The sequence below is a fragment of the Thermobia domestica genome, chromosome 17 (assembly GCF_964235325.1).
Source record: "Thermobia domestica chromosome 17, izTheDome1.hap1.1, whole genome shotgun sequence".
NCBI classification, from domain to species: domain Eukaryota; kingdom Metazoa; phylum Arthropoda; class Insecta; order Zygentoma; family Lepismatidae; genus Thermobia; species Thermobia domestica.
Window position 1 is genome coordinate 74,565,242 of NC_137470.1, and position 22,527 is coordinate 74,587,768.

At 37.1% G+C, this 22,527-nt stretch overlaps 1 protein-coding gene across 1 annotated transcript in view; it reads left to right on the forward strand.

The window, feature by feature from the left end:
- The window catches only part of wcy (WW domain-containing adapter protein with coiled-coil wacky), a 153,836-nt gene that overhangs the window by 116,287 nt on the left and 15,022 nt on the right, over nucleotides 1-22,527 (forward strand). Inside the window, exons 7-8 of the mRNA XM_081743479.1 lie at nucleotides 8,006-8,731; nucleotides 12,905-13,080. Of these exons, the coding sequence (XP_081599605.1) occupies nucleotides 8,006-8,731; nucleotides 12,905-13,080 (902 nt within the window). The remainder of the gene's footprint in view (nucleotides 1-8,005; nucleotides 8,732-12,904; nucleotides 13,081-22,527) is intronic.

The window sequence follows — 22,527 nt, forward strand, 5'->3', positions numbered from 1 at the left end:
GCATGAGATGTCATCACAAGTTATTACACTAAGACACACACACCAAACAAGAAAACCAACAAAACGAACTTAATCTAACATGCTCTTACACTTAACACACACATTAAAAATTTCATTCCAGTATGAAATGATCAAAACGACTTCTGATTATGGAATTTTATTTTTGGGCTCTCTTTGGATATATATATATTTTTTGTGATTTGCCCAGAGTCAATAAAAAGATTATTTCCACAAAAGAATTAAAACACTTCAATATTTACTGCACAAATATAAGTTTATTGAGCGCTTTTTACTTTTGTCTCGGCATGCACTGTAAAATTAACGGACTCTGACCGCAATATGGCGCGATTATTTATTTTTTCCACGGAAACTTGCGCTGTTGAAGCTTTGAAGATATCGTAGTTTTATTCCATCACACTATCATTTCTTCTTCACTGTGAGTGCAAAACATTTGTGCACTATAGCATTGTTTGTTCACTTTCTTTGGAGCATTATCCCTTGTGTTTTCTTTCTTTCAAATGTGGTAACCAGAAGAGAGAAATATCACCAATGTTCGTCATATATCCCAAAACTCTATACATAAAATTCAGGTGTTACTTTATAGAAGAAGAGTTGTAGGCGTTGTTGAATTTTGTATGAATTTTACTTGTTATGCACAAAAATCTAGAAAATACTGTGCATCAATGTAACTTCTTGAGTATCCATTGCTGTAGTTGGCGCGTAACTCAGTAGGATGAATGCATCACTAATATTCCTCCGTGAGCAATGAATTTCTGCACAAACACGTGGCAGAGAAGAGAAAACGTTTACAATGAATATTTATCAATTATTAACAGAAACACATGGCAAACATTATCTTCAACTTGATTTTCAGTATTTTAAAAATAAAACTTCTGTTTCCAGATTAAAACGGATTACTTTCTTAACATGACGAAACACTACTATGGGCGTGTCTAAAAGCGAAAAAGGAAATTCCTTGATCACCTTATGGATCAACACAACGCTTGAGAACAACACACACACACACACACACATACACATACATTATATATATATATATATATATATATATATATATATATATATATATATATATATATATAAAATATAGACTCCGTACAGGATATCCACTGAGCTACATGTTCACATCGCCAGTCTTGAGCAAAAATAGAAATTACATACGAAACTGTCTTATTTGTCTGTAATTACACTCATACACCCCGAAGTGAAAGTTCTAACATCCTCCTCTTTTATTTATTTTCTGACACCTGTCCAATCTACCACCTGCTTGGATTCTGTTACCAGTCACTTGTTATCTTTTCCAGGCTAACATCTGTCAAACTATTTACCTGTCTCTATTTCGATACCAGACCCCCCTTTTCTGGTTCCCCCTTGATGCTTAGCGTATATAACCATAAATGTTACAAAAAAATATACATAACTGTATCTAATTATAAATACAACAATATTCAAATATACAGGAATAATTTTAGACCTGCTGTCTTTCTTCTGTTTGTTTCAACACTTTTCCCTCAGCTCCTGTATCAACAGTCCGCTTGTCCAGTTCATTAATTTGCCACTTTCAAGTCTCACATCGTCCCTATGTCGTTTTATTCTTTTTCTTTTCCCTGTTTCCCCAATGTATTTCATATCACAATCCTTACATTATATATTATACACTACTTCTCTTGTTCACATGTTGTTCTTCCTTCTATTAGTCGGCTTCTTAACTATGTTCAGAACTCTCCTTTATCCTTTTCTGAACGTCTTCACTCCATCTTTTCTTAATAACCCTTTCAGCACTTCCGTCTTCTCTCCAATACTCTTTCTCTCGTCTCATTTCTTCTTTTCTTACTTTTACTGTCTTCTTCCCTTTCTTTTCTCTTCTATTCTGCTTTTCTGTCATATCTCTTTGTTATATCCGTTCCTCTCTAGTAGGCTATGAAACTTCTCTGTGTCCTTCATTCTTCACTATCTATTTCCTCTGTTTCTCTCTCCATATTTCTTATGAAGTTCCTTTCCGTGCTGTTGTATACATCACTCCTTTCATGGCAGTAAATTCTTTTGCGCGCATTCATTCCTATACCATCTCCTCACCCAGTTTTTAAAACCTTGTCTTCTACCTCCTTGAGTATTTCACCCTTCATCTCTTCTTCTGGGACGTGGTGTATGTTCGTCACATAGAGCATCCAATTTTCTTTCATACCATACTTTCTCCATTACACTCACCGCACTTCCCTTGTCACTATATCTTTTCTCTTTCTATCTCTCTAAGTCAGGGGCCAATCCAGGACCGACTTCTGGGGGGAGAGGGGGGCGGTGGGTTGTCATACTGTTAATTAGAGCTAATTATAAGAGCTTCAAACTCTGAGATGGGATTTATTTATATATATAAAATAAGAAAGTGTCCTCTTTTCGCCCCGATCCCCCCCCCCCTGGATCCGCCCCTGCTATAAGCCGTCTTTTCTGTTTTTAAGGTTCCCCTTTTTTACGTGTGGATTTTGACTCACTACCACCACCGCTCTTATTATCCTTTAATTTTCACCTTTGTCCTTCACGTCCATAATTGCATCTTCTACTGTATAAACTAATTCTTTCATATCCACCTTCTCTTTCAGTTTAAATTTGTAATCCAGGGTTAATCATTTTCATTCTCCTTCCGTAAGCTGCACTGATCCTATTATCCTACTCTATTCTTCTCACTCTCTACTTTATCCTCTTTCTCCTTTCTTTCTTAATCTTAGGCTCTCTCTCTTTTTTTTTTTTTTTTTTTCGAAAACTATTTTCCCATTCTTCTAACTTGTGAGCACTTCCTCTTACGAACACTAACATTCTGTACACTAGTTCAGACCACATTCTCTTCTTCACTTCTCAGTTAGTTTAATCTCCTTACTCTTTTTTCTGATCACGTCCACACTAACTCGTTTCCTATCTCCCGCACCAGTTTCTTATATCTTACAGTTTCACGTTCCACACCTTTCCTGTTCACTTTCAATCTTTTAAGTATTGTATTCTCCAACAGGCACTTTTTGAAAAATACTATCTGCTATTACTTTGATATCTCCTCCCGAGAAAGGAGTAAATTACAGAAATGTAAATACTTGTCTTAAATTATTGGAATAAGAATATCTGTGATAGGAGTTTTGAACACAAAATAACTCACCCCTTCCCTCGAAGTTGGCAACTCCGATCTCAATGGGTTTTTGGAGTTCTCTAATTCATCGGAAGGTCAATGGAATTTGTCTTTGACTGCAGTACAAAACATCTTACGTTATAGTTATTTTTCCACTGCTTCTTTTTATGTGACAGCAGTTCAATATAAATATGCTATGGGATGAATTTGAAACAACTGAAACAAGAGGTGTGGCAGATCATACATAAGGCAAACTAGACGTACCGTAGAAACAATGCAAAGAACACAACAGCTACATAAGACTTCAGCAACTCGAAAAGTCATTACTTGAAAAGCATAGCATAGAACTGGGATACAGAGTCAGTTTTGGAACAATCCAAATGAAATCGACCAATGATGGTTGCTGACAAAATTTAGTTTTTATTAATTTTGTACCGAAGTCTGTACCACATGTAGGGAGTTGAAATCGGGCATTCATTTATTTTTAGCCGCATAGGTTTTGTCGTAGCGGCCACTTTGTATGGGCGCCTGAGCACATTTTGAACTTTTTAGTGCATTCCGTTAAACGCTGTAACTTTTTAGGTTTTAAAGATAATGAGTTCAAACCAAAATCATATGAAAGATAATGGAATGGACAATATTTTTTTGTTTTGCGCACATTGAGACGTACTTCAGAACATTGAGAAAAGAAGTTCTGAACATTGAAGTTGGAAACCTAGAAATTGCAATTTTGGAACTACATTTTGAAACGTAATAAATGAGATTCACCTTTAATTCTTTGTCTACATAGAGATTAGATAATAGACAACGTCCTAAACAAGTTTCAGATCTGAGAACTATATACTTGATTTTGGGGAATTTTTTAAATTTTGCGAATTTTTGAAAATTGTGTATTTTCACCATAAAATATCTCAGGAAGGACTAACTAACTCTATGGCCTATGGAACCCAGAGGTTCAATGCCGCGTTCACAAAAGCTCTCCACTGACTTCTATCCTTAGTCAACTGCATCCAGTTTCTACTTTGTATTCCAATCTCTGCGAGCTCCATCTTAATATTGTCCTCCCATCTGCGTCTGGGTCTTTCTAGTGGTCGTTTTCCGATTGGTCTTCAGTCAAGTCTTTGAAAGCGTTTCTACTTTCTTCCATTCTAGCTACATGACCTGCCTACGTAAGCCTCCTAGACTTGACGACCCTAACAATGTTGAGTAAACCGTATAAATTATGTAGTTCCTCGTTATAAAGTTTCCGCTATTCCCGTTCCTCTTGGGTCCGAATATTCATCTCAGGATCTTGTTCTCAAATACTTTCAGTCTATGTTCTTCCCTCAGAGTAAGTGACCATGTTTCGCAGCCATACAGAACAACAGGCATGATTATTGTTTTATATATTTTAAGCTTCAAATTCCTCGACAGGATTCGCGACTACAAGAGATTTTGAACCGAATAGTAACACGAATTCCCTGCTTTTAGTCGACATTTAATTTCTCCGTGAATCTGATTTTCCTCTGTTAATATTGATCCTAGATATTTGAAAATATCCACTTTATCAAAAGTATTATTTAATATTTTAACGCATCCATAATTAGCTGTATTCCGGTCCCGACACACTTCCATGTATTTAGTTTTCTCTGCATCTACTTCTAAACCCATGTCCCTGCAAGCGTTTAATAAGATCTGCGCATTTCTTTCTATTGTTCTATCATCCCCTATTAAATTCACATCATCAGCATATGCCATAACCTGGTGAATACCGTTCTCAGGAAGGACAGAAGTGAAAAATGCCAAATCTACACAAAATAGACGATAGTTGTGCAGTAAGAACTGGGTAAAATTGCATCACTGAGACTCGAGCAGTTTTTGAGTTATAAGTGTTTTCTTCACTGGGACAATATGAAGCGCCATTGGAGTGAATATAAACTTTGTAGCAAAACTCAAAATAATACGATAGTAATGTTAAATGAGTAAAATGTGCTTAATTTATGAATCATATCTTGTACAGAAAACGAAAGTCGTCTGTTATTTTTTTTCTGCCTATAGCGCTGCTGTTAAGACATCAGTGAGGTAAATAGTTGACTAATTTGTGTACAGAGTTTGGCAGTGATATTGAAAGTACGACCTGTAGGAGTTGTGAACCCTGTAGGTGAGAGTTTCTGGCGAACCTTACTGATTGACACCCACACTTTGTCATTCGTATATAGTTTAAAAGAGGTTCTTGGGCAATGTGGATGGAAAAAGTGATAAAAAAAATCGTTATTTTCCTGACTGATGTCTTCAGTTCCCCAATCTGCTATTTCTGTCATAAATTCAGGCTACGGTATCATTAGGTGGAAATGACAACATGCTATGTTCTGGAAGTACTGGAATATTGCAATCAGTAAATTCGTCTGATTGTGAGTATTCATAACATCTGATTTGTGTTTTCGTCAGAGGTACAAAAATATGATATGACCTTGGTATTAATAATTCTTATACAAGTAGCAAATCTAGAATTTCTTGCTGTTTGACTGCACTTTTTCTGATGAAACATAGATAAATTGTATGCCTGAGATACTATATCAATACAAAACCTGCACATCTGTTCAGTTTTTAAAATCGTGACTTTTCCAACACTGCAACAACTTATACCACAGAAACTACTCGAGTCTCAGTAATGCAATTTTACTCACTTGTTACTGCACAACTATCGTCTATTTTGTGCAAATTTGGGATTTTTCACTTCTGTCCTCCTTGAGATATTTGATGGTGAAAATACACGATTTTCGAAAATTCGTAAAGTTTAAAAAATTTCAAAAAATCAAGTATAAGGTTCTCAGATCTAAAATTTGTTTGGGATGTTGTTTACTATCTAGTCTCAATGTAGACAAAGGATTGAAGGTGAGTCTTATTTACTTAGTTTCAAAATGTACATTCCAAAATGGCGATTTCTAGGTTTCCAACCTCAATGTTCAGAGCTTTTTTCAACGCTCTAAAGTACGTCTCAATGTGCACAGAACACAGAATGTTGTCCATTTCATCATCTTTTATATGGTTTTGGATTGAACTCATTATCTTTAAAACCCAAAAGCTTACAGCGTTTAACGGAATCTTCTGAAAAGTGCAAAATACGTTCAGGCGCCTATACAAAATGACTGCCACAAATCAACCTTGCGCGGCTAAAAAATAAATGAATACCTGTTTTCAACTCCCTAAATGTGGTACAATCTTAGGTAAAAATTTCAAAAATAAATAAATTTTGTCAGCAACCTTTGACCTGGAAATTGGTCGATTTCATTTGGATTGACCTTTTATAAATATCACCATAGCTGCCAAGTGTAGGAATTACTGGGACAGAATAATAAAGAAATCCTTAGCTATCTCACGTGAAAGAAACAGTCTTAATAGAGACAGTAGGTTTCAACTCAGTCCTATCTTTTAGACCATTTTCAGGAACAAAAAACGCGTTCGGCAAGGCCATTTTTCGTATCCACAACAAATCTGGAGCTAGCATTTCCCTCAATCACATGCCCCCATCCATAGTTCACCCCTAAATAGTCACCATATATATATATATATATATATATATATAATATGCCCACATGTCTTTGGTCTCTTAATCACAATCCTTGAAGGTGATTGCAATATCTGCATTTGAAACCTCAGATGCCAATGTCCTCTCCTGGCTGTGATAGCCCGAGAATATTTACTAAGACGGTTGGTATCAGCATGGGCCATATTTCAAGACATTCTCTGCCCAACGGAAGAGTAGACAAATCCAGCAAGCGAATACGAGCTTTGTGAAGGTACTGAGAGTTTTTTTTTATTATTATTTATTTGTTTTTAAAACTGTAGTATATTGGTAATTATAATATTGTTGCCTGGATGTTTGTAATATGGCCTCTTGTTTATTTCTAATCAGTGTAGATATAGTAATTAATCATAATGTGTCAGGTCTAATACAGAAATAAAGTAATATTGTTGGTATATTTAAAAATATTTCCAATGGTAGAGCGTTACGGCTGGCTTAAAAGAATACATTAAGCTGGAAGGAAAATACCTTATTATCGTATTGCTTTAAACCCTTGAAATAGAAATGAATTTATGGTGATGAGTCATTTAGAAACTGGTGCAAATCATACTTTTTTCCTTTAACATATTCATGAAGTAAGAAACAATTTCAAGCAATCTTTTGAAATTGCTGCCAAAAAAAACTTAGATAATACTGTTGAATTAGGTATCTGTTTGACGGAAAAATGTTTTTACATGTCTTAAGGGAAATGATCTAAACCTATAATAACCATAATATTGCATATTAGTAATTAAATTTATTTTAGCAATTAAAATTTATTAGTAATTAATTTTTTTTAGTAATTAAAATTTGATTTTTTCCCCTTTTCGTTTATGTAAGTCTGTGTAGCATGTTTATGAATGGAACCTCATGTTTTTTTTTTTTTTTTTATCACACGCGCAAGAGTTGTTTATTACAGTGTGTTTTCTTATAGGTAATTTATTAGCGTTTTTGGGCATAGGAATTATATGATTCGAGTTCCCGTAGGAATTGGTGGTTTATATCACACATTAACGTGTACATTCACATTCCACGCACAACCCAATTCCATTTCTTAAAATGGAGCTAAAGTTCAAAATAGCGAACGAATCAATTAATGTCTTCAGTTCCATGATCTCGTTTTCCATTTCCTACCAGAGTTTCAAAATTAAACAGATATTCATCTATCAGTGTATTCACGATTGAGTGTGTCTTCCGAGTTATACTTACGCACAAACTTCCCTAGTTGAGATTTGAAAAGCTCCCAAACTACTGTAAATTGTATATGATGTGGTATTCAGTACGTACATGACATTTCTAATGTTCTGTTTTTTTCCTTTTTCTTCTAGAATCCCAGACTCAAGATATGGATATTTCTCCTGGAGATAGCACGCCGACTTACGAAACTACGTACTCCCACACTTCCGCAGGATCGCAAGAAATACACAACACTGCAGGTCCAGTTTTGTTGGCTGCAGCATTGCCCCGGTTAATTTCACATCCCACTGGACCTATAGGAGGTCCTCCTCTTCAGCGATCTCAGACCTTCCCTCTAGGAAAGCCCTCATCACAGAATCCGACGCAGGTGCAACCTCAGTCGCATGTCATTCAGAGCCAGGTTCAGTCACAGTCGCAAATCCAGCCTGTGCCAGCATCAGTAGTGCAGACCTCTCTGACTACAAATCCTTGTATCGTTACTACCTCAAATTCTTCGAACACTCCCGTTTCCCTCGCGAGCTTACCTAGGCTTCTTTCACAAATTACTGGTGCGAAAGGGCTACAAAATCTAGAACAATCAGATATATCACCACAGAAAGCGCTTCAGACAATACAGACTGCGTTACTTCTGTCTCGTCAAGTAACGTTAGAACCTGGAGGTGGTGGCAATAGTGGTAACGGAAGTGCGGGAGGTAGTAGTGGTTATGAAGGGGGAGCGTCTTCTCTTCCAGTTGCAGGTGGAACGCAAATTCCATTGGCGCCTTTGAAAGTGGATACTGCAAATAATGCTACTATTACTGAGGGACCGCCAACACCCACGCATTCTGAAAGCCAGGATGGAGTGGATGCAAGGAAAGGTAGGTATTTGAGAGTTTATATATATTAAATGTAGTAAGAATCATAAACATACATATCTGAACAAATACCCCGTCGAGTAATAAACATTACTGCACATTAGTATTGAGTGGTTAATACGAGTACAGTATTCATCAATTGACAGTACAGTATACATCGTATACAGTTGATGAAGACTAATTGCTTTTATTTAAAGAAGTAATGTTGGTTTCAGCTTTCATAACCAGATGTGAAAACCGATTCAAAATGTCAGCCATAGTGTCTTTAGAAAGTGTTTAAACAAGCATATTCAACCGAGTTCCATTGTGCGATTGGAATGTCTGATTTTACTTTGGTAGGAAACCACCCTTGTACTGCAACAATGGATGTACTAAGGCTACATGTAGAACGTGAGAAACTCAGTATCCAGTCAGTCGGGAGGCAGTGTCAATGCCTTGCCGTAGGAGGGAGAGCGGGGCGACTGCTCCGAACGCTGAGGAAGGGGCGCAAAAATCGGGAGGAAAAAGAAAAGAAAAAGAGAGGAAAACTTACTTGCAATATTACTTATATGTACTTAAATAGTCTTCCTGCTTTAGGAAGTGGTCCTATAATGATACTCATGTTGGGAAAATGCTTGTGTACATATGTCAAATGGAAGGAAAAATAATAAAAAGTGCTCAAAATCAAGTAAAGCAGGGTTTATTTTTGAAAGTTTTCTTACGCTTCACGCCAGCCATGGTGGCGCTTCGCGGCTGGTCTGTCGACCTCACTCATATGTACGGGGCGCCGTCGTATACTGTTGCCCTGGACGCTGATTTTTCACGGCACGGTACTGAGCAGTGTTCTATTGAACAGGGCCGTGTGAAAGTGCACCATAGAGAACACGCAATTGTAAATTGTTTTGCATTTATAAATTCAAACTGGGACTTCCTGCACACCCAACCAAGAAAATGATCAACGGTGCATTGGAGGCAAGAGTGGTAAGTGCTTTGTACGTTGTAAATTCGTGAAATTTCGTGTTGGTGACATAACAGTGAAAAATGAAATCCGCTGGCTCCATCCAACAGCATGTTATGATGAGATTGTCGGAAACACCGCAAAAGCAGACCCTGGCTAAAATGTCCGTATAATTGGAGACGAGTTGGCTCCTCGCAATTGGTAAGGATGAATCAAAGTTGGCACTTGCAAACATGAATCGCTGTCAGAGATGTGCGATACTCTCAGCGTACGGAATAATCGGAAAGCTGTCTTCCATCGTATTATCACTTTTAATAAAAAATTGATCGGGTACGACAGTTGTAGGAAGTCACGAGATTTGTGGCATCGTGATCAGTGGCCAGCACGGTTCCAAAACCACCCTTACACTCGCAGGTGGTGTTACAGCTTGTACGGTGGTCCATGATGGAGTGCTCGAACAGTTCATTCCTCGCTCCCCCCACTATGACTAAGAATCGTGAAAGTGCTGGACTTCATGAAATGAACCGCAAACTTATCCGCAAGCATAGAGTAATTGGTGACATTACATGCAGTTCCCACATGTCACTCAAGAAGTGCAGACTCTCCATTAGCGTTTCTCGTGGATCGCATTCTCCTGAAGATTCGTCCACTTTTATTTTGTTTTTCTTTTTTTCTTTCTTTTTTTTTCTGGTATCTCAAGCACTTTCTGGCAGGGGAGAACTTCCTTTATCACCGCGCTGTGCAACATGCTGTGAAGGAATTATTCGCAACGCAGATTTTAGACACCTTTCGTTGTGGAATTCAAGATCCAGGCGTTAACTAAACGATAGTAGAGGTATCTGGTTGCAACTGAAAGTACTTTGGATATCCAGGTATTGTATTTTTTTTTTCTTTTTTTAAGGAACGGGAGGAGAAGAAGCCTTTGAAACCTTAAACAATGTGTACCACTATTTACCCTTATAATGATAAATATTTAACCTATTATGTACCATCTTACAGTGAAACCTGTTTATATTGGCCACTATCGGTTACATTGAAAAGTGGCAAACTTACAGAAAATAAGTGTGATTGGTGTATTTTTAGAATAGAATTTCTAATAACACTTGATTGTGAACTTTTAATAAGCAATGCCACGACAGCCATTTTAAAATAATGTATATACTCTAAATTATAACAATATACATACTAGAAAAAATTACCACAGTTGAATTACCACCTTTCTCTTCCTGAAATCTAGTCTGGTACACTGAATTATTCGGATTGAAAACAATAACACAAACAATCAATAAATGCTGTAACTCTTGTTAATGAACTACAAGGTTTCCATCGGAGTAAACGATGTTTTGAGAATATTTTAATAGAATTTATATCTAAAATCCTCCGCTACCTTTTGACAAGCCGTCAGGTGCTAATGATTGACAATTGAAATGGTTAGCTTTTACCTTGAGAATTTTCCGGAATTACTAAAGCTTCCCACTGATGAAAGGAGCCAAAATAATTAATGGTTTTACCAAAACAGTGTAAAAACATTTCCTGAATTCCGGGACGTGCTTTTTCTTATTCACACCTTTCTTCACCACTCCGTTATCTGTGAAGTGTTCTGGATATTGACCTCCGAGAACAAATCGTGAGAATCCGTGCTGCTTTGTCTCCAGTCACAAATACAGAACATCTGCGTCTCATATGGAAAAGAGTTAAGAAAAATAATAAAACGGCATTTTGCGTGGCCAATATACACAGCTAAATTTATCATCATCATCATAGGGTAAACCTTACTTCAATGCGACCTACTTCCAAGATAGGCAAGTGGGCAACTTACCTAGTAATAAGTAATGAATATCTTGTGGGGAAAATGCAGGTTCAAGATGAACCAGGCCAAGATGAGCAGGTGGCCAAGTTGACAGGTTTTACTGTACCTGAATATAAATCTTAAATGTGTTTCCACCTTGGCGACTATATTGCACCCCCAGAATAAGACCATCACACATCCAGTGATCAATTTTCTTTATCTGGCGAGACAAAATTTCTTCATGTTTTGAATGTGTTTATATCAACTTTGCAGATAAAGAAATATATATATACAGCACAACAATAAGTATTTTTGCATACTATTACATATTCCCTCCCACGTTATTGAGTTTAGGGTATTAGACATTAATTCGAATAATACACTAATAATAATGTATCAGAGGTAAATAATTTATTAAGTACGCTAGTTTCAAAATTTTACCTCCAAAGAAACGAATCACTCTTGAAGATTGCTGTTTGTAGGGCAATTCAAATTTATAAAACAAGAAATTTGTAACTCAACCCATTAAGTACCTCTGTATAATGAAACAAGCTCTGTATAAATGATCTGGAGACATTATGTTACCATAGGGGAAAAAACAAGTCTCTATAAAGCAAGATATTCTAAATTCATAACATTGAAGAAAAAGGTATATTACCTCTATTTTAACTGGTTTCTTTTATCTCTGTTGGTAAAAATATCCTTTCTAGTAATACTTTTCTGGAAGTAACTGGAAAATGGAGTTTCCTAACTTAATACCCTGTGCACAAACACCCGAGATATATTTTGTCGTCTCGCTGAAACAACACAGTTATATTTCCCCTGGAGGAGGGCGCGCAGCTCCTTCTGGATCCGCCTTTACGCCACAGAAAGTTCGTATTTCTTCCTTGTTGCACAAAACGATGGAAGGTTCAGAGGAGGTGCAAAATATTACCCACTGTAACATTTGAATATCTTAACTAGTTTGTATTAACAGTTGATTGAGAGCAAAATATTGCTGTAATATAATGATCAATAGAAAACTTTTTTCGTTTCATCTCGCTGAAGTAACCAAATAGTTCTGTCTTCCCCTCAGAGGGCACGAGCGTCTTCTAGATCCGCCACTGCTCTTGAGCAAGATTTGGAATAATAATAAACATCATGTTAAGCTGTGTGCACATTGTTTTAACTTCAGTGCTTGAACCCCTCCTTGACGAACTTCGTTATACGCCAATGATCTCTTGAACCTTAGCATTATTATTTATGATATTACTCCACGCTAATAAATCTTATATATAGCCTTTAATTTTAATTCGTTGACAATGGTATGAGCAAATGCTCTTTCAAAATTATGAGAAGAACACATTGTTTATGGTTTTAATTGGAGTAATTTTAAAAAAAAATGATATTTCAATTCTTATCAAGTAGGAAAAAAATTAAAATTTGGAAGTAATTTTTGCTTCTGTTTCAGTTAACAGCCCTACAAGTAGTTTGAGCTCTTTGCAAAGTCTAGCGCAAGCAGGTGGCAGCTCACTTCATGCTCTGCGACCACAAGGACCTCATCTTACACCTAGCTTGGCAAATCATTATCGTGATGACTTAGTAAACCATGTGAGAGGTTGGCCGGCTGATGTTATAGAAAAGCAGGTGAGTTGAAGAGTTGTCGAGTTATTTTCTTTTTCAATGTGACGTGTAAGCGTACCTTTTTGTTATTAGTGATCCAATGCAACCTCTGGACGGTGTTTGCGCGGTAGAGTAGGTCCAAAATCGTAAGGCTTATGTTAGATTTCATACTTCCGGACCTACTTACCAATATTTAACCCAAGGAAATAAAGCAAGCATCATGATCATGTATAATCGGGATACATGTTGTTATCCGGTTGTAATAATTCAAGGCCATAAAGTGGATATTTCTGGGATGCATACATTATGTAGTTCATGAAGTCTTACAAAGAATAATTCTTGGTAATATGAAATCATATTATCATAATTCTGTGCGATATTCATGATTGTGCCCCAGAGCCCTGCAAACCCCGGCCCGGATGGATCTGTATTCTGTGCCCGGCCCGGCCCGAATCTCGAGTCGGGCTGCAATCGGGCCGGGCGTAACCGGCCTGAGAACAACCAAGTCTGATAAGTCAAGTCAATCCTTCAATATGCAATGGAAAATGAGAAATGTGTCGTCATAATATTGCAATGTCTATTTGTCCTTCTGGAATGGGAAAATCCTGTAAAAGGTTACCCAAGGTTTGTTTTCTATATCCCTATTCTGTCTGTCTATGTGTTATCTGTGCTTGCTCTGTCCAGCCATGTTTATCATACCTAGGTACAATAATACAGCTCATGGACGTAAAAGTCTTATACTACACTCATTAGTGCATTACGAGTAACAGAGAAGATATGTAAAACCGCTACACCTTATGTCATACTACAACTACTGCTGCTAGTACTACTATTACTATTACGAATGCTAGTGCTAATTCCACTATTCCTGCCACTGCTACTACTATCACTACTGCTACTATTCATTACTATACTAATACGACAGCGAATACCACTACTACTATTACTAGTAATACGAAAACAAAGCAATGAAAATGAAATCTTTGAGTTTTACGTCCGACAGTTATGCCGGCTAGGTTGAAGGAGAAATGGTGAATGAATAAAGTGGGAGGAAACGGGAGAACGCCGAGAACTCTTCACAACAAAGTTCACTTGACGAGAGCTGGGATCGAACCAGGGACCCCATACACCAGAGGTGAACGCTCAATCACTGAGCCACCGTTCCAGAGACACCTAATCGACCCTGGCGTCTTGGTGATTTATTTGATCATTATATTTTGTTATATTTGTAGTATCATACTATAAACAATACAGGAACATGTAACACCATTTGGTATTTCCCTTGCTAATTGAACATTCCTATAAATTGCGCTGATCTTATGAGCAGGCCAGTTCACGGTTTTGGCCTCCGTGGTCTGATTGTAGCGTACCAAATTCTACTTAGTAGGTCAAGTACTTGACTTTATCATACGTTCTTTAGGTAACTACGGCTCAGGGCGTATCAATGATGATAGGATGAATTTGTGGAATGAAAACAGTGGGAGGAAGCGGGATCACCCCAGAAACTCCCATGCACACGGTGTTTGTCCACCATAAAGCTCACAGCACGAGCAGGGATTGATCCGACGACCTCTAGCACCAGATGTGAGTCCTTTTCCTAATGAGCCACCGTTGTCCCTCGTGGATCAAGCATCGGTTCACATTCTACGCAGACCGGCAAATAGTAACTAGTATTTCTCCTTTTTTTCTGTACTTAGAAGGTATTTCAGTACCACCAGACATGTCAACCCTAACGCTAAGTCGTAGCAGTTGTAGTAGTATTAGCAGTGGTCGTAGTAGTAATAGTAGAAGTAGTAGTATTAGTAGTAGAAGTAGTAATAGTAGTAGTATTACAGTACTTTGCAGTCTTGAATAAAGAGTCAGTTTCCCAAACACATTACGATTAGCATAGACTAACATTACTTTCCGATCCGTCTTTCAGTGTCCGGGCCGGCCCGGTTAGGTCCCGGTCCAGCTTGAAACGGGCCGGGCCGGGCCGGGCACATTCCGGGTCGAACCGGGCGCGCCCGGCCCGTGCAGGGCTCTGTTGTGCAGTACGTTGCTAAAATAACTATCAGATACAATTTATTCAAAATGTTATTCCGTATGACTATTTCAGAAATATCATCAAAATGTTACAATAAGGGATTTCCGTATGTTTATTGAACGTTGAGTGGTTGCTTCAAGAAGATCGCATACAATACAGTAAATTGATATCAGATACTTATTTACTAACATATTTATGTGAAATTACTGTTTATAGGATAAGTATAACGGTCTGTGTTTTGTGTGTACTCTTCTCCAAACATAATTGCGCGCGTGATTTAATCCTTTAAAAGTTCTTTAAAATAGCCAGTTTGAGAACAGCACATTCGAAGAAAAAGAAGAAATGGGAAAATATAACGAGACTTGCGAACACAGCTCACAGTTCACTGTTTGAAATACTTGGGTTCTCTTGTGTTACTTAATGTAATGATACTTTGAGAACAAAATAGTACCTTAGCAAATGCAAAAAACTTCGATGTAATTAAAGGTAACACACACACATACACACACACGGTTTTCTATACAAAGTAGAAACAGTGTCCAGTTGGCTAAGGCTAGAAATCAGTGGAGAACTTTTGTGAACACGGTACTGAACTTCCACATTCCGTAGGCCATAGGGTGTTAGTTTTTTTTTCACACGCTTTTCGACCAAAAAAAAAATCGTAAAATAGAAACAAACACGGAAGGTTAATGAGTTTCTTAAATATCAATATAATTGAAGGAAAACTCGAATTGTTTGGGAAACCGTACGTGTTGTTTGTTTGCGTTGGGATTCAACACCTTTGAGCCTGATTGGAATCTCACTGGGTGATTTTTTTTTCTTCTTTGCTAGTATTGCCTTATATTAATTATATGTATTATATGTTGTATGGATTGATAATTTTCTAACCTAAACAAACATAAATAGTTACGCAGGTGAAACTTTTTATGTATTTCCCAATGTAATTCATCTTTAATGCAAATCGCGTTTTACATCGATTCTTCGGTTTAAGATTTTCGTAAACCTGAAAAAGGAAAATCCAAATTCGAAATTCTTGTGTTAAAGAAGCCACTATCAGCGACAATAATTCCTTTTGTTTCAGGTTCAAAACGGTGGATCTAAGCCACATCCTGAATTACAAATATACTAGAACCTACTTATAATCTTCTATGAAAATTATTGTGGTGGACAAACACCGTGTGTGTGGTTTTCCTTGGGGTTCTCCTGTTTCCTCCCATTTCATTAATTTCTCATCATCGTCGTCTCCTTTAGCCTAGCCGGCATAACCGTGGAACGAAAGATTTCATTTCATTTTTTCTTTATGAAGATTAATGATGTGCTCATAGGGGAGTACTTGTTCCCATTTTCTTCCAGAAAAGCTTGTCCGAGGGAGAATTCAAAATTAGTTAGGGCTTCACTGGGGTACTATTTGATGTATCTTTGCTCCGGCGGAGGACGATTTGATTTTCTTCGGGAGAGGGGAGAGAAATCCGAAGTTTACCTGGAAAGAACACTACTCGCTGCCGACTGTACTCAGCATTCAAAAATTTGGAAATCTGTATATTTTTCTTATACTCAGCCACAGACCTGTGTGTTCAACACTTCGTCGATGTGTATTGCTACCTCTTATACGAAATTACAATAGTTCCTATAATACACCAAATATCTTTGATTGTGCAATACTTTGTCATAGATAACATCAGTGTTTTCTGGGTCAGCATTGTTAAAGATGCACCACAGTGAAGTTTATCATAAATGGACGGCTGACACTCTTGGAAATATCATACTCAATTTCTCACAGTAGCATTAGAAAGTGCAAGTCCCCAGAACGATTGACACATATCAAGATTGATTCCTTTGTGCCTTTCCCTTCGTGTAGATGTACTCGAAAACTGCTTTGTTCTTTGCACGCTCTTTCTTCGTCATGCCTATGTACTGATCGTGTTGTTCATTTCTGGTTCCTGGAGCAAAAGTAAGTTGTACGGTTACAAATTTAAGTGAAAATTCCATATCCATCATGAATGATGATGTGCCAACTTGGACAATCCATATCAATTACAGTGATATTTCATTAAATATTTAAAACAAGGGACAGTAAAAGTATAATATTAAATCTATAATGATACAATACAGTATTGGATGTTCATAAATGTTTACCCTGTTAAGAAAACAATGTAACTCTTAATTGGATACAGTAAATGGAACATTCGTTATACCACATATGCTTTTACTCATTAAGTTTTGAACTATACATAACGTTTAATACAGTTAATACACTTTAAGATTTGAACCACTTCAACATGTGCACCCCTGATAATACGCAAAATATTAAGCTGGTATTCAATCTCTTGCCACACATTCTGCAAGTGTCTGTTGTGATTGTATCAGTTGCATCTCTGATGCGTTGTTGCAAGGGCACAGTATAACGAACTAATGTTTTGTACACAATATCTTTCACATAACCCCAAAGAAAGAAATCTAAGGGAGTAATATAAGGGGATCTCGGGGGCCATGGAATTGGGCCACCTCTGCCAATCTACCGCACAGTGTTAAATTTCAACAATCTAGGTGGAAAAAAATTCAATTTTAGTAAAGAACAACCTATTCGACTTTTCAGTGTTAAATATGGTAGTTGTGACACTAAAACAAGCATTATCAAGAGATTGGCAGAGATTGGCAAAATGAAAAATGTAATATGCTAATTACATGCAAACATTGAAAATGGTGGTGAACTACACGTTTGTGGGACCCTAAAGTATCTTGATCATAAAATACTATTGAAAACAAAAACAAGTACGAAATACAAAAGCAACAAAAATATCTAACTGAGAACTGTAGGTGCTTACAACATTGTTCAGAATCACTGAAGTCACTTTCCTCATCTGATCTGTCTTCGGAATTGTACTTGACGGAATTGTCTCCTTTTGGAAGTGTATTATCAATTTCTAACAACTCTCGTATATCTTGGTTCATCTTTCTGTGATTTGTATATAGAAAACTTCGTAGACTTGCTATATATGGGTCTGAGGTGATAAGGAGTCAATTGATTAAGTCCGTATTTGTGTCCACTCGAGAAGTTTTTCGCGTAAATCTTTCTCGAAACCGTCTACTATCTTTATTTCTTGCTTCTTGGGCCTCTTCTGAAAATTGCCCTATAGGCAATATACATGTAGCAAGTATCTCTCTTCAGTGAAATAAAATTTTAGGCAGGCTAACAGAGATTGGATACCAGCTGTAGTTTGGGAGGTATATGTCCATGGTGTCTTTTGCGAATCGTTAAAATTTGTCTAAATTAATTTTCTTATCACAATTTATGCACTCCAGGATAGTGCCTAAACGCTTATTTAACTTGAGATCCACTCCAGTGATTTTTGCAGATTACTCGGGATTCCTGAAAAATATTCTAGCGGTGGTGCCGTCGTTTGTGTTGCCACTTTGTTGCTTAGGCATATCAACTAAAAGGCCTAGACACTCTCTTAGCATCTCCTGAACTTCTTTCTTCTTCATGGCAATTTTGTTCTAGTGAAGTACCCATCAAACCACTGAAATAGTAATGGAAAAAACGCTGTCTATGTCTTCCGACTTTCTCCCATTTGCTTTTAATTTGCTGACAAAAATTCCTTATTGTAGTATTTAGATAAATATTATCACATTCAATATACACTTTATTATCTATTTCTTGCAAGACATGAGCAATCAAATTGCCAAACTTTGCCTCCATTGGCGCGGTGGCTCAGTGGTAGAGCGTTCACCTCCGGTGCTTGGGGTCCCTGGTTCGATCCCACCTCGCGCCGTGTGAACTTTGTGGTGGACAAACACCGTGCTCGTGGGTTTTCTCGGGGTTCTCCCGTTTCCTCACACTTTCTTCATTCCACTATTTCATTCATTTCTCATCATCACAGCCTCCTTTAGCCTAACTGGCATAAGCGTGGGACGTAAAACTTAAAGATTTCATTTTTCATTTCAAACAGATCGAAGAAGCAATTGCATGGCTGCCCATCACATTTAGTACGACCATAATTAGCTGTGACACGTGTTGCACCACGTGGAGTCTGGTTTGTATGGCGTAATATTTTCTCAGTATTCAAAGCGGAAATGGTGGTAGGTTTGTATTGCTTCCGGTTTAAGTAGAGAATTTTGAGTGGAGACGAATATATTCTTGGGACGCTTAACTGATTTCAGGAAACCAGTTCTCGCTATCTGTTACCGTTTTTAACCTGCAGCGATCACCATTAAAATCGGAAATAGTCTATTTTCAGCCACTTCTAGTTTTTATTAAGCGACTGGAAATGGAACATATTCCTGAGACGCTTAATTGATTCCAGTCATCTGCTTCTCGCTGTCTGTTACTGTTTGTTTTCTATAATGATCGATGTTAACCAGAAGTGTTTGATTTCTGGCACTTCCTGTTCTAGTAGAGATTAGAATAGAGATGGAATATATTAACAGTGAGCTTAATTTATTACAGGAAAAATGCTTCTTATCTATTACGCTTTTTATTCTATGGCTATCAACGGTAAAGACAGTAAATTTCCAATTTGAATAGTGTGTTAAGATTAAAGATGATATGTGTTGTTGGAACACCAAATTGATTTTTAAAAAAAATTCCCACTACCTCATCATTTTTGCTTCATGTAGATCAATACTGAAACCGAAAGTTGTAGTGGATTTCTACCGCTTCCTGTTTTAGTAGAGAATGAAGGATGTAGCTGAAATGTATTCTTGAGACGCTTAATAGATTGCTGGAAACAACTTGTCGCTATTGCTGTTTATACTCTATAGTGATCAATGTAAAAACCTTTAATGGTTTGTTTCTATCACTTCCGGTTTGAATATTGTCTTTGTAAACGAACTACGTCCTAACCAAATTTGGTGGTGATTCATCAGGTGGTCCTTGAGATTTTCCGTGTGGTTCATTTAGCACAAACAGGCTAAATATATGAAAGATGTTCTGGTAAACCAATCTTCTTAACAACATTTGCTCTTATTTATAGTACTTTTGTCTATAAAATAAAAATTGTTCCCTATTTCTATCCTCATGAACATTCAAAGAATTCTAGAGGGAGGGGGGAAGAAATTATCCCTACCAGGGATGAAAGTTTTCTTCCTCAGGGGGAATTAATTTTTTGTCAGGTAAATTCCTGGCATCTTCCGTCAAATGGTACAATGGAAAAAATAAACGATTTAACAATTCTAATTTTGTAGTTAACTACCTCTTGTTAATGAAGTACAAGTGTTTCCCTCGGAGCAAAAGATGTTTTGAGGAAATCTTAAAGGAATTCATAACTCAAATTCTCTGCTACCTTTCGTCAAGCCATCAGGTACCAATAGTTGATAACTGAAATGGTTACCTTTAACCTTGAGAATTTTCCGGAATTACTGAGGCTCCCCGTTGATGAAAGGAGCCGATATGGGTCATGGTTTTACCAAAACAAACAGGGTAGACAAATACGTACGGTCATTTCCTGAATTCCTGTACGTGTTTTTTCTTATTTACATCTTCCTTCATCACCCCTTTATCAGTGGTGTTCTGGTCATTGACCTCCACCAACAAATCGTGCGAATCCATGATTCTTTGTCTCGAGCCACAAACACAGAACATCTGGCTCTCATATGGGAAAGAGTTAAGAAAAATAACAAAACTGTATTTTGCGTGGCCAAGATACGCAGATAAATTTATTATCATCATAGGGTAAACATTGTTTCAATGCGGTCAACTTCAGAGATAGACAGGTGGCCAGCATACAGAGTAATAAGTAACGAATGTCTTATGGGAAAATGCAGGTTCAAGGCGAACCAAGACAAGATGAGCACGTAGCCAACTTAGAGAGTTGACAGGTTTTACTGTAGTAGAATAGTTAGAAAGGGAGGACGGGATAGGAACCTTAGTCCAAACAAGAAAATTCTTTTCTTCTGATAATAGTGGCTTCTGAGCATTCAGCTTTTTGGCTAAAGATTTCACTCGGAAGATTTAAAATGGATGCTTTAAATTCGTGAACACTAAACTGCCTTCCGCCTTTAGTAGTATGGAGATAAATTCTCAAAAGTCAATCTATGTAGCATCCTAAGAACTATTTGATCGTGGTTCAAACTCTTTCTTGAAAAACTGTCTTCCGGTTAAATTTTATCCCAGCGTGTTTGTAAATTTCTGTTTTAAAGTGGGAGGGTGATCAATTTCTAAATTTTTTTCGTCCCTGAAATCTACCATACCGTTTCTGAAAGTATCGCGGGAAAACAGCTGAAATGTCTCAAATGAATTTTGGAATACTGTTAGTACCCACCTCAAGCTGGACTTTGATATGTAGCCGAGTAAGAGGTTATCATAAGCAGAGTAGGGGAGTGCAAAATTTATTCCAAAAATGGAATACCTTACGAGTTTTTATCATTATACTTTCAATAAAATGCGTATCCTAAGGGAAAAAATGCGTTGAAATATTTTGCACAAACGGACATTTCTGGTAATGTATTGTATAATATTTATTTCGAGTCACAGCTATGAAAAACTCTTAGTGACTGTTCTGTCGGTTCCAAATTGAAAAGCAGAGGTTTTATGACCAATGATCATTGAATTGTTCTTATTCTTTGGAGATTTCGACGAAATATATTTCTCCTTGATGTTTTACCACCTTTGTAGAGTTTGTAAACAGAAAAGATTGAAGTATTACTTATTTCTCAATTGTATGATACATTAAATTTGTAAAGGAACATTCCATGTTTATTAATTTTTGAAATTATATAAGTACACAGTGGTGTATTTAAGAATTTGTTTCGTAAGAGGTTATGCACACACGTACTTTTTCTTTTCACTCTTTAAAACCCAAACACACAAGGGCGTCATTGGGGAAGCAGGGGGCGCAATTGCCCACCTGAGTATAATTAAATATGTTTTAATCGATTGGCCACTATCATACTAGTAGAATCTTACTCTTCCTTCCCCCAGGTAATTCAGAAATGTCTCTCCTGCATATTTGTAATCTCATTTCAACTTAACTGATTTTATTTTAGAAAAAAATGGAAATATTCAGTTTTATCTGTGTACACTTTTACCAGATAGAAAACGTTGAGACAAGGTGAAGTTGAAATATACTGATTGCAGTTTTAATGACAAGAATTGCAAACTGGTCAATCTTATGTAATATGATACTCACAAAAATTTAGTTGTGAATCTCTAACCTTTTATTCTGTTCATAGAAGAAAAAGGAAGCATCCTCCTGGCATACCTAATTTCCCGGGGTACTTTCCCCCCACTTGATTTTCTTTAATTCAAACATTTACTTTTCTTTATAAGTAAACGATGAAAATATTCCTTTGCTATAATAACTAAAGTCCCGTTGATATCCGTCCAGGTTGGTGTGGAACACCAGTTTCGCTTATCAGATCCTCTTAGTTTTAGTGTTACTGACGACGGCCGACGTGAATCACAACTAACAGCGGTCGAAAATATCATAGGAGGAACGAAAGAAGGT